This window comes from Stereum hirsutum (genome assembly GCF_000264905.1).
Source record: "Stereum hirsutum FP-91666 SS1 unplaced genomic scaffold STEHIscaffold_5, whole genome shotgun sequence".
NCBI lineage: Eukaryota > Fungi > Basidiomycota > Agaricomycetes > Russulales > Stereaceae > Stereum > Stereum hirsutum.
Window position 1 is genome coordinate 670797 of NW_006763135.1, and position 15944 is coordinate 686740.

General features: G+C 50.4%; 9 protein-coding genes across 9 annotated transcripts; 6 read left to right on the forward strand and 3 right to left on the reverse strand.

Moving 5' to 3' along the window:
* Positions 1 to 257: 257 nt before the first annotated feature.
* On the reverse strand, positions 258 to 973 carry STEHIDRAFT_109778 (uncharacterized protein; the record flags this gene model as incomplete). Its single annotated transcript, XM_007302589.1, has 5 exons — positions 258 to 268; positions 304 to 390; positions 460 to 529; positions 587 to 695; positions 753 to 973. The coding sequence occupies 5 exons, from the start codon at positions 971 to 973 to the stop codon at positions 258 to 260; spliced, it is 498 nt and encodes a 165-aa protein (XP_007302651.1).
* A 351-nt stretch (positions 974 to 1324) lies between these two features.
* STEHIDRAFT_120154 (uncharacterized protein) lies at positions 1325 to 2836 on the forward strand. The gene is made up of 5 exons (XM_007302590.1): positions 1325 to 1585; positions 1649 to 1942; positions 2003 to 2040; positions 2094 to 2412; positions 2479 to 2836. Exons 1-5 carry the CDS (start codon positions 1367 to 1369, stop codon positions 2737 to 2739), a joined length of 1131 nt encoding a protein of 376 aa, XP_007302652.1. The 5' UTR covers positions 1325 to 1366; the 3' UTR covers positions 2740 to 2836.
* Positions 2837 to 3573: 737 nt separating this feature from the next.
* On the forward strand, positions 3574 to 4860 carry STEHIDRAFT_109780 (uncharacterized protein; the record flags this gene model as incomplete). The annotated part of the gene is made up of 6 exons (XM_007302591.1): positions 3574 to 3854; positions 3928 to 4087; positions 4143 to 4212; positions 4290 to 4468; positions 4538 to 4580; positions 4685 to 4860. The coding sequence occupies 6 exons, from the start codon at positions 3574 to 3576 to the stop codon at positions 4858 to 4860; spliced, it is 909 nt and encodes a 302-aa protein (XP_007302653.1).
* A 369-nt stretch (positions 4861 to 5229) lies between these two features.
* STEHIDRAFT_109781 (uncharacterized protein) lies at positions 5230 to 6302 on the reverse strand (the record flags this gene model as incomplete). The annotated part of the gene is made up of 6 exons (XM_007302592.1): positions 5230 to 5381; positions 5439 to 5579; positions 5639 to 5704; positions 5772 to 5835; positions 5904 to 6006; positions 6076 to 6302. The coding sequence occupies 6 exons, from the start codon at positions 6300 to 6302 to the stop codon at positions 5230 to 5232; spliced, it is 753 nt and encodes a 250-aa protein (XP_007302654.1).
* Positions 6303 to 6929: 627 nt separating this feature from the next.
* STEHIDRAFT_109782 (uncharacterized protein) lies at positions 6930 to 8271 on the forward strand (the record flags this gene model as incomplete). Its single annotated transcript, XM_007302593.1, has 5 exons — positions 6930 to 7136; positions 7193 to 7513; positions 7546 to 7583; positions 7637 to 7955; positions 8011 to 8271. 5 exons carry the CDS (start codon positions 6930 to 6932, stop codon positions 8269 to 8271), a joined length of 1146 nt encoding a protein of 381 aa, XP_007302655.1.
* An 892-nt stretch (positions 8272 to 9163) lies between these two features.
* On the forward strand, positions 9164 to 10309 carry STEHIDRAFT_109783 (uncharacterized protein; the record flags this gene model as incomplete). The annotated part of the gene is made up of 6 exons (XM_007302594.1): positions 9164 to 9444; positions 9514 to 9673; positions 9740 to 9809; positions 9879 to 10057; positions 10130 to 10166; positions 10275 to 10309. The coding sequence occupies 6 exons, from the start codon at positions 9164 to 9166 to the stop codon at positions 10307 to 10309; spliced, it is 762 nt and encodes a 253-aa protein (XP_007302656.1).
* A 317-nt stretch (positions 10310 to 10626) lies between these two features.
* Positions 10627 to 11928, reverse strand: STEHIDRAFT_120156 (uncharacterized protein). The gene is made up of 6 exons (XM_007302595.1): positions 11683 to 11928; positions 11505 to 11619; positions 11380 to 11443; positions 11184 to 11312; positions 11019 to 11126; positions 10627 to 10813 (listed from the first exon to the last, which is right to left on the reverse strand). Exons 1-6 carry the CDS (start codon positions 11901 to 11903, stop codon positions 10752 to 10754), a joined length of 699 nt encoding a protein of 232 aa, XP_007302657.1. The 5' UTR covers positions 11904 to 11928; the 3' UTR covers positions 10627 to 10751.
* A 652-nt stretch (positions 11929 to 12580) lies between these two features.
* Positions 12581 to 13925, forward strand: STEHIDRAFT_54725 (uncharacterized protein; the record flags this gene model as incomplete). The annotated part of the gene is made up of 5 exons (XM_007302283.1): positions 12581 to 12796; positions 12849 to 13133; positions 13192 to 13229; positions 13284 to 13629; positions 13671 to 13925. The coding sequence occupies 5 exons, from the start codon at positions 12581 to 12583 to the stop codon at positions 13923 to 13925; spliced, it is 1140 nt and encodes a 379-aa protein (XP_007302345.1).
* Positions 13926 to 14568: 643 nt separating this feature from the next.
* On the forward strand, positions 14569 to 15910 carry STEHIDRAFT_155287 (uncharacterized protein; the record flags this gene model as incomplete). Its single annotated transcript, XM_007302596.1, has 4 exons — positions 14569 to 14784; positions 14841 to 15172; positions 15273 to 15594; positions 15656 to 15910. 4 exons carry the CDS (start codon positions 14569 to 14571, stop codon positions 15908 to 15910), a joined length of 1125 nt encoding a protein of 374 aa, XP_007302658.1.
* Positions 15911 to 15944: the final 34 nt, after the last annotated feature.

Here is a 15944-nt window from a genome sequence, read left to right on the forward strand (position 1 = left end):
ATATATTATATACAAGGTAGGCCACTGCCGGGTATAACACATTCCACAAAACAAGAAAGCAAGAGAGATAGCCCCATTACTGGTGCTCTGATAGAGGCCCGTATCATCCAGTATACGTCCTCTTAGTCGTTTGTCCCGAGACAGACATAGTCGCCCAGTGACTCGTCAGACACGTTGGCCAGCAACGCTCGTAGTGGAGGACGAAGACGACTTTGCTGGCCGTGTTGAAGGTACTTATTCGCCTGTGTTGTGCTCAGTCAGTCGGACTCTATGATCGGGACAATGATTCATCATTGTGCTTACCTGAAACCAAAGAACGTGGTCCGGACGCTTCGGTGTCTTCATCCTTCGCATGGGCAGGATCCTTGTCTACCAGCCCGAGAGAAATGTCTAGAACACAGAAGAAAACGAAGTTCAGAGATTGAGAATAGGTATGTAAGGGTGAGAAGCAATACTCACCGGGTGTGTAGCTCATGTTGTTCCTTTCGGACGATTGAAGTTCCTTGAGTAGTAGATAGTCGGTGGCATTCTAGATAACGAACTGTTCAGCTGCAGTATGCCACGTCGTATAGCCCAAAATACTGACCCGGACCAGGGAATGGAGAGCTTTGGCTTTTTTACGATAGATGCTAGCTTTGTTTTGGCCGAGTGACCATCCAGTACTGGTAGTGGCATCCGTCTTCGCATCCTTCATACTGCGATTAATGGTCAACAACTTTGAAGGAGGTCAATAAAGTCAAGGAAGAACGTACGTGCGCATCTGCTGCTTGATAGACGTCATTGTATCGCTGCTGAACTTGTCCAGATACTGGCACATAAGATCTTGCGCAGCCATGCAGTACTTGTCACCTTCCTCGATTTGCTGAGTGGGCAACATCGAAGTCGCCCACTGGGGAGCTCTGACGCTAGAAATAAGGATCGCTGCTGCGCCAGTAATAACGCCTCCAGCAGGCTCTGGACCAAAATTAACCATAATGAGGAGATGTAATGAAGCGAGAGCTGTCAAGTAGGTTTGTGAGGGGGTTTCGATGGGTGCTCCTGAGTCCAGGTGGATGCGTTACTTATAAGTATATGCTTCGGAAGTTCATAACGAGAGTTCAGTCGGCTAGGCGATTGCCATCGTATGTAGACCCACATGTACGGTGGCGCGATCACACGCCCAAGCTATTGTTCCAAGAAAAGCATTCGTGAAGGAAGTGAAGAGAGTAAGAACGACTTTTGGCGCCAAGCTGCGGGATGCGCGATTTGTGACATTGGTCACACAGATGTGCGGCCGGCAATTTCAAATACGTCCGGGTCGTTCTTCGCCCCCTGTTGCATCCTCAGGAAACCCAGCTGCTAGCACCTTGAGGGCAAGCGTCTCTTCATGTCGCAGGAAGCTGCAGACCTAGCTGCAGTCCTCGCGGAAGCTGATGAATGGGGTCCCGAAAAGCTCACACATCACGAACGGTGGTGGGTGCAACACCGACCGTTCTTCGAGCAAGCTGGGTATTCTTTTCGAGCTCGATATCAGCCTGGATGGGTCGCGTCCTGGACGGGAACAGACGACTGGTACCGTCAGTACGAGGACGGACAATACCAGCCAGTGCGTAAATCTCACTTCCCATCTCATAATTGACTGCTCATCTTTCCGACATCTACTTCGAAGAGAGACATGGTGTTTGACGGGAGACGTGTGGCCGATGGTGCCTATGTCTACATGAAGCGCATTTCCCAAACCAGAGGCAAGGGAGTGCCTGACGAGCTGGATATTCTTCAGTATCTACACTCAGAACCTCTCGAATCCGATCCTCGCAATCGTTCCGTGCCCATCCTCGACATCTTACACATACCGAACGAACCAGGGGAGATGGTCGTGGTGACACCCATGTTTAGGCCGTTCTACAGTCCGAAATTTCAGACACTTGGCGAAGCCGTCGCTTTCTTTACCCAGATTTTTGAGGTGCGTTTCTATCACTGTCCACTCATCAATGTCCTCAAGTTCAAGGATGTTGACGTTCAGGCTGTCGAGTTCATGCATGAGCATCACGTTGTTCACGGGTGAGTGTTGTCTCATTATGCGAGTGTTCCTGACCCTTACTTCCAGACTCGAGGGATTGCACTAAGGAAAATATCATGATGGATCCCACTCATTTGTACCCCGACTCCTTCCACCCTATCGCACGAGATCGCCGGCGTGACTGGAAAGGCAAGGCGAGACACTACAGGCGAACGCAATGCCCACCCAGGTACTACCTCATCGATTTCGGGCTTTCTCATCGCTACACTTCTGAGGAGGAGCCGCCGCTTCGTCTGCCTGCGTATGGAGGCGATAAGTCAGCCCCTGAACATGAGACCTATGACACGCTTTGCGACCCATTCCCAACCGATGTCTACTACCTCGGAAACTTGGTTCGAGAGAGGTTCATGAAGGCACGTTTTGTTCTGTCTAATTGATGGTTCGTCTGAGTTGCTGTTTCGCTGACGGTTTCGTGTCAGGAAAGCTATGGGTTCGAATTCATGGAACCTCTCATCGCGGATATGGTCCAAACTGACCCGTCCAAGCGCCTGAGGATGAACGAGGTCGTGCATCGGTACGGTGTCATCCGCGATGCGCTCTCGACGCACAAGCTCCGTTCGCGGATCGTCTGGCGCGACGAATGGCTCATCCAACGGTTGTTCTTCAACTTCGCGCATCTGATTTGCACCGCCAAATACATCATCATGCGCAAACCTGCTATCCCCATGCCCCCACCCTGACGTTCCCTCCTGCCCTATCTACTTTCTCGCTGTCTCGCTGTCTCTGTCGCTTTGTTTTGATGTGCTTTCGTTCTCAATATTGCATCAACGCCTGCTATGTGCCGCCTTTTGTTATCTAGTTTGATGGACAGTCACGCCCTCTACTTTATCTCCTCTCAATGATGCAACAGTCACCCTAAGAATTTTCTGCGTCTAACCTAAGGTGAATTTTCTTGCAACACATTGACTTGCCTATTGCGAGTTGAACAGCCCCTTGGTGGGCAGCTCAACAAAGGTTCCCCCGCCTCGCCACCCAACCTTCGGTTCGCGCATTTCTCCGATGGATCGCGGACTTTCAACGCCCGACCACGGCTGCACATACAATTACGTCCCTTCCCAACCAGGAAGGTGTACACAGGCGCCCACAACCCCTTCGTCCTCGTCCCCCACGCTCGTTTGCGGCCGATCTCTTGAGGTTTCTTATTCTGGCCCTTGTGATTGATATTCTCTGCTCTGCCGACCGATCTCTTTTGTTTTCTTTCGCGCCTATGAGTATGACTTCGCGACGGCGATCATGGTTGATGACGGGTGATGGAGATCTTGTGTTAGATGGGGCTAGCTTCCGCTATGTGGTGTTCGTGGCTACTGTTTTGGATACAAGGGGATGCGCGTGAGTCCCGTACTCATTTTTATGCCTTATCCTTATCGGCAAGCTGCTTTTCCAAATGCGTAGACGGACGGCGTATTGAGCCGAATTGCGTTTTATTGTCGACCTGATCGTCAAATTCCGACGTGCTAACACTCTATCTTCCTGTCCAACTCTTCAACCTATCCCTGGACACATACCTCTTCGCAATGTCATCATCAATTTCGCTCGCCGAAGTCCTCGACCTTCCGTCTGGCCCCTCACCACAGATGCCTGCGGTCGAGTCACGCCTAAGCGCCAACATGAGCAATCTGGCTGACGCCTTCCAGACGGTTGCGACCCCACTTTTATCGTCTCTACCCAAACGTATCGTTGTCGACCAGGAGAATGGGGACTTATACGCCTCAAAATCAGTCGAGGTCTTGAAAAAGCGTGGCTGGTCGTCCTTTGGACAGGAGCAGCAGAAAATGCTTGCTGATAGAGTGACAGTGTACGTGGCGATTTCTGTCGCGATTCGCTCTTTCTCTACGTGCAGTGGAGTGCTGACAGAGTGGTACGCCTAGGCTTGAAGCAACGTCGCCTCTGACCCTCGGACTCAAGGATGGGATCGCTCCGCAGACAGAGTCTCTGGGCGACAACGCGAAGTTGACCAGCCTGTTCGACCAGTTCCGGGCGGTTCATTTCTATTCACGACGGGCGCAAGAATTGTGGTCTGCCATTGAGGTCAGTTGTCCATGATAAATTGACTTCATGTACTGACAGCAACTTGCGTGCCTAGGCGTATGAGCTCGGGATTGAAACTAAGTCGGATGCGAAAGTTGACATGGCCGTGACCTCCGACGAGCTCGGTGAGCCTTGTATCTTCTCCTCTAGTCGTCCCATGGTTACTGCTGATGGCAATGACAACGACGACCGTGCTCCCCAGACCGCAGTGTGTTGGATTGTATTCTCCAAGACGTCGAGAACGCGTCCGAGGAGGATCTTGCCCTGATTAACGACGCCACACGCGAAGATCTCAAACAGATGCGGCTCATGCTGGACATGACGCGCGAAACGAGTCGGTACTTGAAAGAGGCGCAAGAGACGTATGAGTTGTTACAAAAGGTATGTCGGTCGTTTACTTTCGTTCCTTGAAAACCGTCTTACTGACTCATGTCGCTGTCCTATGTATAGAAAGTGAAGGATGAGGGTCTGACGGAGCAGACTGATGGTCTCGGTATGTGAATATGTTCGTGAGGGTCGTATTTTGTATTGGGCGACCGAGTGTAATCGCCGCCATGTATATCTCGAATCTTTTATGATACTCCTTTGTAACCATAGCCCGTGGAAATTCTTTATCTTGCGAGAATGTTGCTCCCTTAACTGAGCAGGCGCTGGCACCGAGTATAGTCCAGGTCCGGTACCTACTCTGGATTCTCACCACGCGAGTTCAAAGAGCTGTCGTCTGGACAATGTCCCAAAAGAGCAACGGAGGAGGATTCGGCTTCGCCAATTGAAAGTGCGCAAGTTTGCCACGTTCGGGTGCTCCTGAGTTACTACTAGTACGTCCTTCATTTGTTCTTTTCGTAGGCAAACCTTCGCAGAATCCTCGAATCTATCATAAGCAGGAGTTACTAGCGAAGGGGAGCATCGAGTACAACGTTCACGCCATAAACACCCTCCGGAACAAGGCAGCTTTGTTGGGAGCGGCAGCGCTGAGTGCAACAAGCGATAAGATTGGCCATATTCAATATCTACATGTGATGCATAATATAACCGATAAGTCGGAAAGAACGGCTGCGATGATATTGTGGGGTATGATATGGTACAACGGCGAGAAAACACGCCCGGTAGCTTCCAAAGAACTCGACAGATATCCATAATGTCTACTGAACGTCCTCTCGACCTCTAGAACTGGTCGGGAACAACCCACGAAGACCCAATGACTCGTCTGAGGCATTCCCATTGGCAGCCGGCGTAATCGTCGCTACTGCTCGTATACGTGCTGCTTCCGGACGCGATGGGAGCCCTGCCTGGTCTATCGGCGAGTTAGCATTGATATCAAAATCACACAATGTTGAATGATCGAGCCTACCTGAGATGAGAGTTGGTACTGTGGGATCTTGAGTACCCAAGCGGTTCGGGAGCAAACGCTGACTTGTTGAGGGAATAGACTCAGAGACAGGCTTGGCATTTGCACGAGCTTCCGGAATGGACGGAGCAGGAGTACGTGTACCTGGAGGTGGGTCACAATGGGTCAAATAAAAGTGATGACAAGACATGGGGATTACACACGGTTGGTGGGCTTGATCGACTTGAGAGGAATCACATCAGGGATTTCAGGGCCAATGACTGAGGCGACTGAAAGAAAGAATAAGGGATGATGATCAGACGTCGAATAGCAAGCGACTGTCACGGTCGGGCCTACTGGTTTCACAGCTCATGTTGTTCTGTCTAAGTAGCGTCTTGGTTTCAACATGACTGGAAAGATCCTACGGAGTTGATGCGGTCAGTGGGGCATGAGAAGGACGATGTACTGATTCTGCTGAAGAGAACGCACGTCGACCATGTTGAACAGTGCCTCTGCCTCCTCACGGTATTTAGTTGCTTGTTTCTGAATCCACCAACTAGTTCTGTCTACACGTTTCTTCGTCTTTTCCAGGCTGGAAATACGGTCGCAGAATACGCAATGGTCAGATAATGTAAAGGACGATGGCTGAGCAGTAACTTACCTGAGGAGGTGATTCCGTATCTCCACCTTGGTGCCTGGATGAAAGTCTTGGAAGTGCTTCTTCAACAACGCGCGAGTGTCATCACGGTATTTGTCTCCCCTCTTGACCTGCGAGGCCGTGCACAACGACGCGCACAATGTCCCGATGAAGGGAAGGCTGATGCCAAAAATTGAATTCCCAGCTGCATTGACAGTGGCACCAGCGCATTCGGGGCCATAATCTGGCATGGTCTCAAAATCAATTGACAAGATGTGGAGAAGATAGGGAAGGGAGGAGAGAGTAGATTGAATGAGAATGTTCGCAACCAGGCGAAGATTTGGGGGATGGGATATGGATGCTTGAGGACCTTCCAATTGGACGGTTATGTATGGATCGCTTGTGCGGGCGCTCCGCCTTTTGCGTAAGTTTGTGGTATACCATGAGCGATTTTGGAAGGCTTTGAGAAGGTTGCCCTCATCGAAGGATCCCTCTGAAGCACAAAGTAACTAGCAAAGGCACCAAAGCCACTCTCTGGCCGTTGGGGTAAGAAATCAACGTCAAACAGAGTACGCGCTATTGTGATAGTTGCTCGTTGATCAACTTACTGTCACATAGACGATGTACGTTCGATCACAGTCTATTGTTCCCAAAGGGCTTGGAGAATGGCCGACAGGAAAGAAGAGCCCTGAGCATCCAATCACTTGGCTCCGATCAAAGCGCCCTATTGTGGGCCAATGTGACCGGGGTCACGAACGTGACAGAAATGGTTCAACATGTGCGTAATTTGCAACGGCACGTTCTTCCTTCTCACTGCCAGGCTTCCAGCCAGGTAGCCACATATTTGTCTCACTGTGCAGCCCAGCAACTCGCTCTTCATGGTGGACGACGACGTTGATGTTGATGGTCTAGACGACTGGGAGCCTGAACAGCTTACTTTTCACGAGAAGTGGTGGGTGCGACAACGCCCATTTCTCGAAGACGCAGGATACGTGTTTCGTCCGCGATACCAGCCTGGATGGGAGGCGTCCTGGACAGCTGTAGATGGTTTCTTTCGCGATTACGAGGATGGACAGTTTCAACCCGTAAGTAACGTCTGCCTATACGGACATGGCCATTGCTTGATGCTGATTGCGCGAAGAGGGGTATGCTGTTAGATGCCCAACGTGCATCGGACGGCGCATACGTCTACATGAAGAGGATGTCACCTACCCAGAGCAAAGGTTATGCTGATGAACTACAGATTCATCAGTACCTTCTATCTGAGCCTCTCAAGTCTGATCCTCGCAATCGTTGCGTGCCTATCTTGGACGTCCTGCATGTTCCTGGCGATGAGGGCGAGGTGATCATGGTCACACCGATGCTAAGGCAGTTCTATAGCCCGAGGTTCCTTACCTTTGGTGAAGTCATTGCGTTTCTCGCTCAGACATTCGAAGTAATTTCTCTTTATCCTCGTACCAGCGTATGTGTGCACTGACTTACGCTTTGATCTAGGCTATTGAATTCATGCACGACCACCGAATAGTTCATGGGTGTGTGTCTTTACCCCTCTCAGACGCAATGTTGTCCATCTCATTTTGAATAGAGATTGTTGCAAAGAGAACATCATGATGGATCCTACCCAACTTTACCCCCATTCTTTCCATCCCGTTGTACGCGACCGTCGGCGTGATTGGAAAGGAAATGCGAAACACTACACCCGAACACGATACCCGCCGAAGTATTATCTCATTGACTTTGGACTTTCTCATCGATATACTCCAGAGGAAGAGCCTCCGCGCCGTCTGCCCGTGTTCGGAGGCGACAAATCGGCTCCTGAACACGAAGCTTATCATACGCCGTGCGACCCATTCCCCACCGATGTTTATTACCTCGGAAATCTGGTTAGGAAAATGTTCATGAGTGTGCGTTTTCTGGACGGCTATCTTGTTGATGCGAAACTGACGATTTGGCATGCAGCAAAGCTATGGGTTCGAGTTCATGGAACCCCTCGTTGCAGACATGGTCCAGACCGACCCGACCAAGCGCCCGAAAATGGACGAAGTCGTACACCGTTACGGAGCCATCCGCGACGCGCTCTCGACGCGCAAACTGCGTTCGCGGATTGTATGGCGCGACGAATGGCTTATCCAACGACTCTTTCTTAATTTCGTCCATCTTTTTCGAACCGCTAAGTACATCATCACACGCAAACCTGCTATCCCAATGCCTTTGTCTTGATTACATTCTACGTTAACCCCATTTGCTTCCTTTACGCCGTTGTCTCGCTTGGATACGCTTTCGATCATGCTTTCGCTTTTCATACCGCTTTGATGTCTGCTAGGTGCTAACAATTTGTTATCTGCTCGACGATCAGTCACGCCCTCTATTTTTGGTTCCTTCATTGCAATGATGCGGCGGTTACTTCGAAAATGTGCTGTGTTTGTCCTGAGGACGTCTTCTCATGCGATGTATCGATCAATTGACAACCTGCGAGTCTATTGGTGAATTCATAGAGCGATCGAAGCTCCCAAACGAAAACAAAAGCAGCCTCGCCTCGAGGTCGCCACCGAACCGTCGAGGCTGCCTCCGTTCCCCTGTTCTGCGATCGATCGCGGACTTGGAACGCATGACCGTGGATACGGCGGCCATACAATTACGTTCCTTCCTAAAACGGAAGGCGTACACACGCGCCCACATCTCCTCGCCCCCGTTCCTCCGCGCTAATTTGCGGTTGGTTTGTTGAGGTTTCCTGTCCTGGCCATCGTTACCAATTGCCTCGCGTCTCTCGACTGACAGTTTTTGTTTTCTTTACAAGATCCTGTGACGGCGATCATGTTCGATGACGGGTGATGGAGATGTTGTGTCGAAAGGAGGTACATTCGGGTTGATGTTGCGCACTTTGGTGTCGAAGTGACTTATTTGAGCACAAGGGACTGTCCGTGAGTTTCGCACTCACTTCATCTAATACATTGTTTTTGTTGACAGGCTTCTAGGAAAGCTTGCTCATAATACTTAGCCGGACAGCGTCTTCGACCAACCGTATTTTGTTGTTACCTAGCCATAACATTCAACACTCTCGATCCCTCATCCCTGACTTCCCGACCTATCTCTCACTATCCGCTTCCCCACAATGCCAGAAACCGTTTCTCCCATCGACTTCCCCGACCTTCCCTCTGGCCTCTCACAACACGCGCCGCCGGTCGCGTCAGGTCTGAGTGCCAACGTGAACGAACTCGCCAGCGCCTTCCGGATGGTTGCGACCCCACTCCTATTGTCTCTACCTAAACGTATCGTCGTCGATCAGAAGAACGGTGATCTCTATGCTTCGAAGTCGTCGGAGGCGATGAAGACGCGGGGCTGGTCGTTCTTTGAACAGGAGCAGCAGGAAGTACTCGCGGACAAAATTACCACGTACGCTGATGCTTTCCTTTCTCATTCTCTGCCTGTATGTTTGAGAAACTGAACTACTGCCGCTGCTAGGTTGAAAGCAGCTTCATCTCTTCCCTCTAGCCTCGAGAGCAGGGGCGCCCCACAGGAGGAGTCGCAGGAAAACAGTGCGCAGCTCGCAAGACTGTTCACCCAACTCAGGGCAGTCCGTGGTTATTCAGAGCGAGCAAAAGAGCTATGGTCGACCATCAAGGTTAGTGCTTCCGTCTGATTACCACCCGTTGACGGCTACTATGCTCATGTTGACTCGCGCACGTAGACATATGAGGTCGGGATCGGAACGAAGTCCGATAGCAACGTCGTTACTGCCACGACCTCCGACGAACTCGGTGAGACCTTGCGCCTTACCCTGTATTTATCACATTGTCCCCGCTAATAAGCGTGCCTGTGCCCCATAGACCGTAGTGTTTTGGAAGACATTCTCGACGACGTCGAGAGCGCGTTGAAGAAGGACACAACTCTGCTCGATGACGCCGCACGCGAAGAACTCAAGCAGATGCGACTTATGCTAGATATGGCACGGGACGCGAGTCTCTACGCGAAGGAGGCGAAGGAGACGTATGAGATGTTACAAAAAGTATGTCGGTCGCCTACCTTCATTTCTTGGAGTACGTCTTGATAATTTATTTTGCTTTATGGCGCGCTACAGAAAGTGAAAGATGAGGGTCTACTGGAGCAGACTGAAGGTATTAGTAGTTTATGAGTATGTTCGTGTCGCACAAATCTTGTGTTAGGTCACTGAATGAGCTTCGATCCACTGTATGTCGTGAATTATGTACGAACGGCTTTTGTAGCTATAGCCCATGCCCCTAAAATATTCCTTTTCTGAGAAAGCAATTCTTTGACTTCTGAGCAAGCGGCAGTACCATCGTCCAGAACCGCTATCAGGCGCTCCGTTCCCAGAAAGAAACAGTGTTGATAGATCTACCTTGTCCACCGACATCCCAAACGAAATGTGGCAGTGAATATATAGCCCGAGCTTGCATCCTCCGAGGATATCACGCCACATCGTTCCGAGTTCGGGTGCTTTTTCGCGGAGGCAAATCATCTCCGAGCTTTCGGGCACACCAAGCACATGAGAGAAAGTGAACACTGAACACAACGTTCACACCATATTCTCCAGAATGCAGGCTCAAATGTGTGGTGTGATGACGACCGTCAATTCAAAACGATTGAACAAGGGTATATAAATACAGCATCCGAGTCATAGCTACAGGACTCAAATTGAGAGAGAATTCGTAAGGCTAGATAGTGGCAAGAACCTGGTGCCTTCAAGGCCGAGTCCAAACCGCGGAAGAAAACAAGTCGGAATCAAAGACCGTCCCAGAGGTAGCTGATGAGAGGCGTCGGTCAGTATTTTATCTCAGGCTTGCCTGCGCCACACGAGGACTCGCAAGCTCATCTCGGTCAACTGAGCACCGTCACTTTCGATTCAAGTCGAAAGTATGATACCCAGATACGATTCTATCATATTATGACCCCGAGATGAACCCACGCAGCCTATGCGGACAGCAACAAGGGAAAGTAGGCAAACGCACCTGTGAGCCTCGACGACAAGCTCACCGTTGATGCGGTAGGAGTACGGAACGGGTCTTCGGGGTCCCTGAATCTAACGCTTCTCTTAGTTCGTGAGGGTGGGCGTGAGTCTGCAACTTCGTCAGAACTACGTGTGGGATGCCCAGAAGCAATGCAGAGTAACGCACTGCTTCGTTGTAGATCATCGTTTGAGCGCTGTGCGATAATACAGGAGTCGGGCGGCCGAGTAACTGATTCTGACACAATATGTGCTCGCTCGGGTGGTGAAATGTTGGCTTGCTGGACGGCGGCTTCAGCTGAAGGGATACGTGATATTGTTGTTAGTGCACCTAGAGATCGTGTGATGCATGAAACCGGACTGACCTTCTACTTTTCGTTGCTCTGTCAGGCGCTGTAAGTAGGAGTGTTTCGCATTTTCTGACAGTGACTGAAAAGGAGATAGATAAGTTGCTCAAGTTATGACCCGATGTCCATACCGAGATGCTTACCCTGGCTTTAGATTCCCCAGCCTTGGCATACTGGTGGAACTCTCGGGAGGCTCGCCATCTTCGAAACTTCGATAGTGCAACACGATCCTCCGATTTCGCTTCCGCTGCGGAGGCACTGCAAGAAGAATTAGCCATGGATACGTATATGTACGATCCATACAGCGTACGGCGAACATACTCTTTCTTCATAGAAGTGAGCTCCTCGAGTTCTACAACTGAGAGGTACTCCTTGCTATCAGACATGTACTTCAGCATATCGCTCATGTAGTCCTTGCCCCTACCACGGTGGTACGAGGAAGAAGTAAACTTGTATAACCGCACAGCGGCGTAACCTGCTGCTGGTCCGCCAATGACATTGCCAGCGGCATTTATGAAGATTTGATCGGTCGCACTACTCATTCGGAGGCGATAGGTAGAAAAAAGGGAAGGAGAGTAAGGGGCAGAGGGAGAGAACGACTGAACGCGCACAGCGAGTTCAAGGTGACGGGATAAGATAGAGAAACTGACGGAGCGGTCCTCTTTTTATGGCGGAAACAGGTAACTCCGGGAAACCATCTGTGATCGGTCCGTGTCGCCTCCAGTGAAAATAATACATGGATCCACAAAGACGCACGCTCACCAGCCCAAAGAAGTGGTCCAACCCGTTGGCTCTTGTGCTACTGACGCTTTTGACGACAAGGGATCGTTCGAAATACTTACCCACTGTGCACCGGTTGTTGCTGCCAGGCCTGGGTTTGAGCAGTGACGGGATTACCGAATGGAGGTTAACAGGAAGACCGCTTAGGCAGTGAAGCTCCAAGCCACTAGACTTACAGAAGCGACAACAAATTGCAACAAAAGTAGCCGTTGGTTTGAGTTTGTTCGGCGGATGTAACCGTATGTACTTACATGTGGTGAAAGGCCGTGCGAAAATGTGATTTGTAACCGTTTGCTTCCGAAGTTCTTGAGAGTTTCGTTCGTCCCAGGCGGTCCTTGCGAGTGAATGATTTTGCTCCTCCACCCTTCGCCCTCGCATCCATTTTAGCGCGCTCATCGTCGAAAGGAGATTCTCAAAGTGTCTCCGTCTATTCTTTTCCATGTCGGAGGAAAGCTTGAACACGGAAGAAAGCGAGCGCCGTTGGTTGGAGAATCCTGGGATCCTGACGCGACATGAGCGAGTATGGAGGAGTAGGCAGCAGTGGTTGGAGGAGCATGGATATATGTTGCGCTCCCGTTATAAACCAGGATGGGTACCATCGTGGGTAGGAACAAAGAGATGGTATAATCATTGTGTCGATGGTCCGATGAACCCGGTACGCGTAATTCAGCTCCTGCGACATCCTCTGAGTGTTCACCTGTTTCAAGACTGGCCTTAGGGTCATTGACGCTACCCGTATATCAGATGGCACATTCGTCATGCTCAAATGGGTCAAGGTAGACAATCCCTCCGAAGTTGAGATCACACGATATCTATCATCTAAGCCTTTAACCTCCGACCCTCGCAATCACTGCAATCCTGTTCTCGACGTACTACCTCTCCCTGATCCCCGAGATGGTGCCCTCCTGGTCACACCCATGCTGAGACCATTTGACAACCCTCGATTTGAGACTTTTGGAGAAGCCGTTTCGTTCTTCAGCCAAATCTTCATCGTACGTTTTTCTCAATCAACATACTAGGTTCCTTTTCATTCATAAAAAACTTGTACAGGGCCTGCAATTTTTGCATGAACATCGTATCGCACATCGGTATGCTAATCCGTATTCTCACACTACTTCGCTGACGATATCCCTGCACCCAAGGGATTGCACTTCGGGCAACATCATGATGGAGCCTATAATGTTTCCTAAGCCGTATCACCCCATTAAGATCGAGCGCAGGCGTGATTGGAAGGGGCGTGCGGCGTATTATACACGTACGGAATGCCCTCCGCGTTACCTCTTCATTGACTTCGGCCTCTCAATTCGTTACCCGGATTCCGATGACGGGCCACACCTCGAGCTGCCCATCAGAGGTGGCGATAAAACGGCGCCCGAACACACTGGGCATAATTATCTGGTTCCGTGCGATCCGTTTGCTACCGATGTATATTATCTTGGAAACTTGATTCGGGAGCAGTTTCTCCAGGTATGTTTTCGACGTCCTCGGGTTCAGTCAGGATCGCTTCATGTCTCGCTTTTTGTACACAGAAGCGGTATGGATTCAATTTCATGGGGTGTCTCGTTGCCGACATGGTACAGGACGACCCATCGAAACGTCCCAAGATTGACGAAGTTGTCCGCCGATTTGAGATTATCCGAAAGTCGCTCAGCTGGTGGAAGCTAAGGTCCCGCATTCGTGGACGAAAGGAGATCACTCCCGTCCGGTTTTGGAGGGCATGCATTCACATATATCACACAACTCTATACTTGGCCACTCGTACACCCGCTATTCCTGATGCATGATACCCTCGCTTCATCACTGTCGCTCTGTTTGCTTTCCCTCGCTTGCTGTCTTTAATGTTGTCTTACATGCACCGTGCTTTGAAATGCCACACTCTTTTTCACGTCGGTTTCTTTGAGTCCTCGCCCTCAGCTGGCGGCGAGCCTTCAAAGTCAGGTTCTTGACGTGGTAGCGTGATTCTGACCGTCGTCACCCACTCCGTCACCCACTCCAATCTCAATCCCCCAAGAAGAATTCCCAATGGACAGGTTCGTCGCTTCGCTCCATCTTGCCCCTAAAGTATGACATGGCGATCGTTATTTGCCAGTAGCAGGTCCGTTTCTCAACACTCACATTATCGTCGACAACATCTCGCACACACGAAGGATCATCCAAATACAATATATCGTTCAAGTACAACCACATCAGATGACTTTATCTCGGCAATCAGTGGTCTTGGGAAGCGAAGGGACGGATTCAAGTCACACAAAAGGATGTTAGGCGGGTGCGTGGCAGTTTGGGTTTCACAAAAGCGATAACAGCGGCCTATGCCGGAGAGTCTCAATTGTCAATCATAGCAGTGTAATTCGTCGTGTCACTTCAGCATCTATTCTAACGTGCTCATCGTCGACTGAGGACCATCGGGTTCGTTCTTTTTTGCTTGAAATGTCGCAAGAGAGCTTGACCCACGAGGAAGAGCGTCGCCATTGGTTGGATAATCCCGGGATTTTGTCGCGACACGAGCGAGTATGGAGGAGTAGGCAGAATTGGTTGGAGGAGCGCGGCTACATGCTGCGCTCTCGCTACAAGCCAGACTGGGTGCCATCCTGGTCAGGAACAGGGAAATGGTACAACAATTGCGTAGATGGGCCAGGGAATCCGGTACGTTCAAGTTCAGTTTCTACCTTGCACTGCCTCACGTGCTTACCATCTACAAGAACGGTCTTAGAGTCATCGACGCTACTCGTATATCGGATGGTTCCTTCGTGATGCTTAAACGTGTCAAGGCCGATAATCTCTCGGAACTTGAAATCATACGGTTTCTTTCATCTGAGCCTCTAGCCTCCGATCCACGTAACCATTGTACTCCTTTGCTCGATGTTCTGCCACTTCCAGACCCCCAGGATGGTGTTCTTGTGGTAACGCACATGCTGAGGCCATTAGATAATCCTCGCTTTGAGACCATCGGAGAAGCCGTCGCGTTCTTTTCCCAAATCTTCGTCGTACGTTCCTCCCCCGTGCATAACCTTCTTGACGCCGTGCTCATCGTGTATACGGCTTGCAATTCCTGCACGAACATCGCATTGCGCACCGGTATGGACATTCATATTACTTTACTTTCATCGTACCGACGACCTCATCTTTTCTAGCGATTGCACATCCGGTAATATCATGATGGAGCCTGTCATGTTTCCGAACCCTTATCATCCCGTCAAGATCGAGCGTAGGCGAGACTGGAAGGGTCGTACGCCATATTATACTCGTACAGAGTGTCCACCACGCTACTTTTTCATCGATTTTGGCCTCTCTATTCGCTATCCTTCCGCTGATGGGCCACACCTTGAGCTGCCAATCCGAGGTGGTGATAAGACGGCGCCCGAACACACTGGAGCGAACTATATGATTCCGTGTGATCCGTTCGCCACCGACATATATTATCTTGGGAACTTGATTCGTGAGACGTTCATCCAGGTATGCTTTGAGTTCCGCCAGTCGTGGTCACGATTGCTCATGTCTTGCCTATTATGCGTAGAAATGCTACGGCTTCAGAGTCATAGAGCCTCTAGTCGCCGACATGGTGCAGGAAGAACCATCGAAGCGTCCCAAGATTGATGAAGTTGTACGTCGGTTTGAGCTCATTCGGAAGTCCCTCAGCTGGTTGAAGCTACGCTCCCGTATTCGGAAACGAAAAGAGATCACTCCCGTTCGTTTTTGGAGGGCATGCATTCACATATATCACAACGCTCTATACTTGGCCACTCGTACACCCGCTATTCCTGATGCATGATACCCTCGTCTCGTCGCTGTCTGTCTTTTTACTT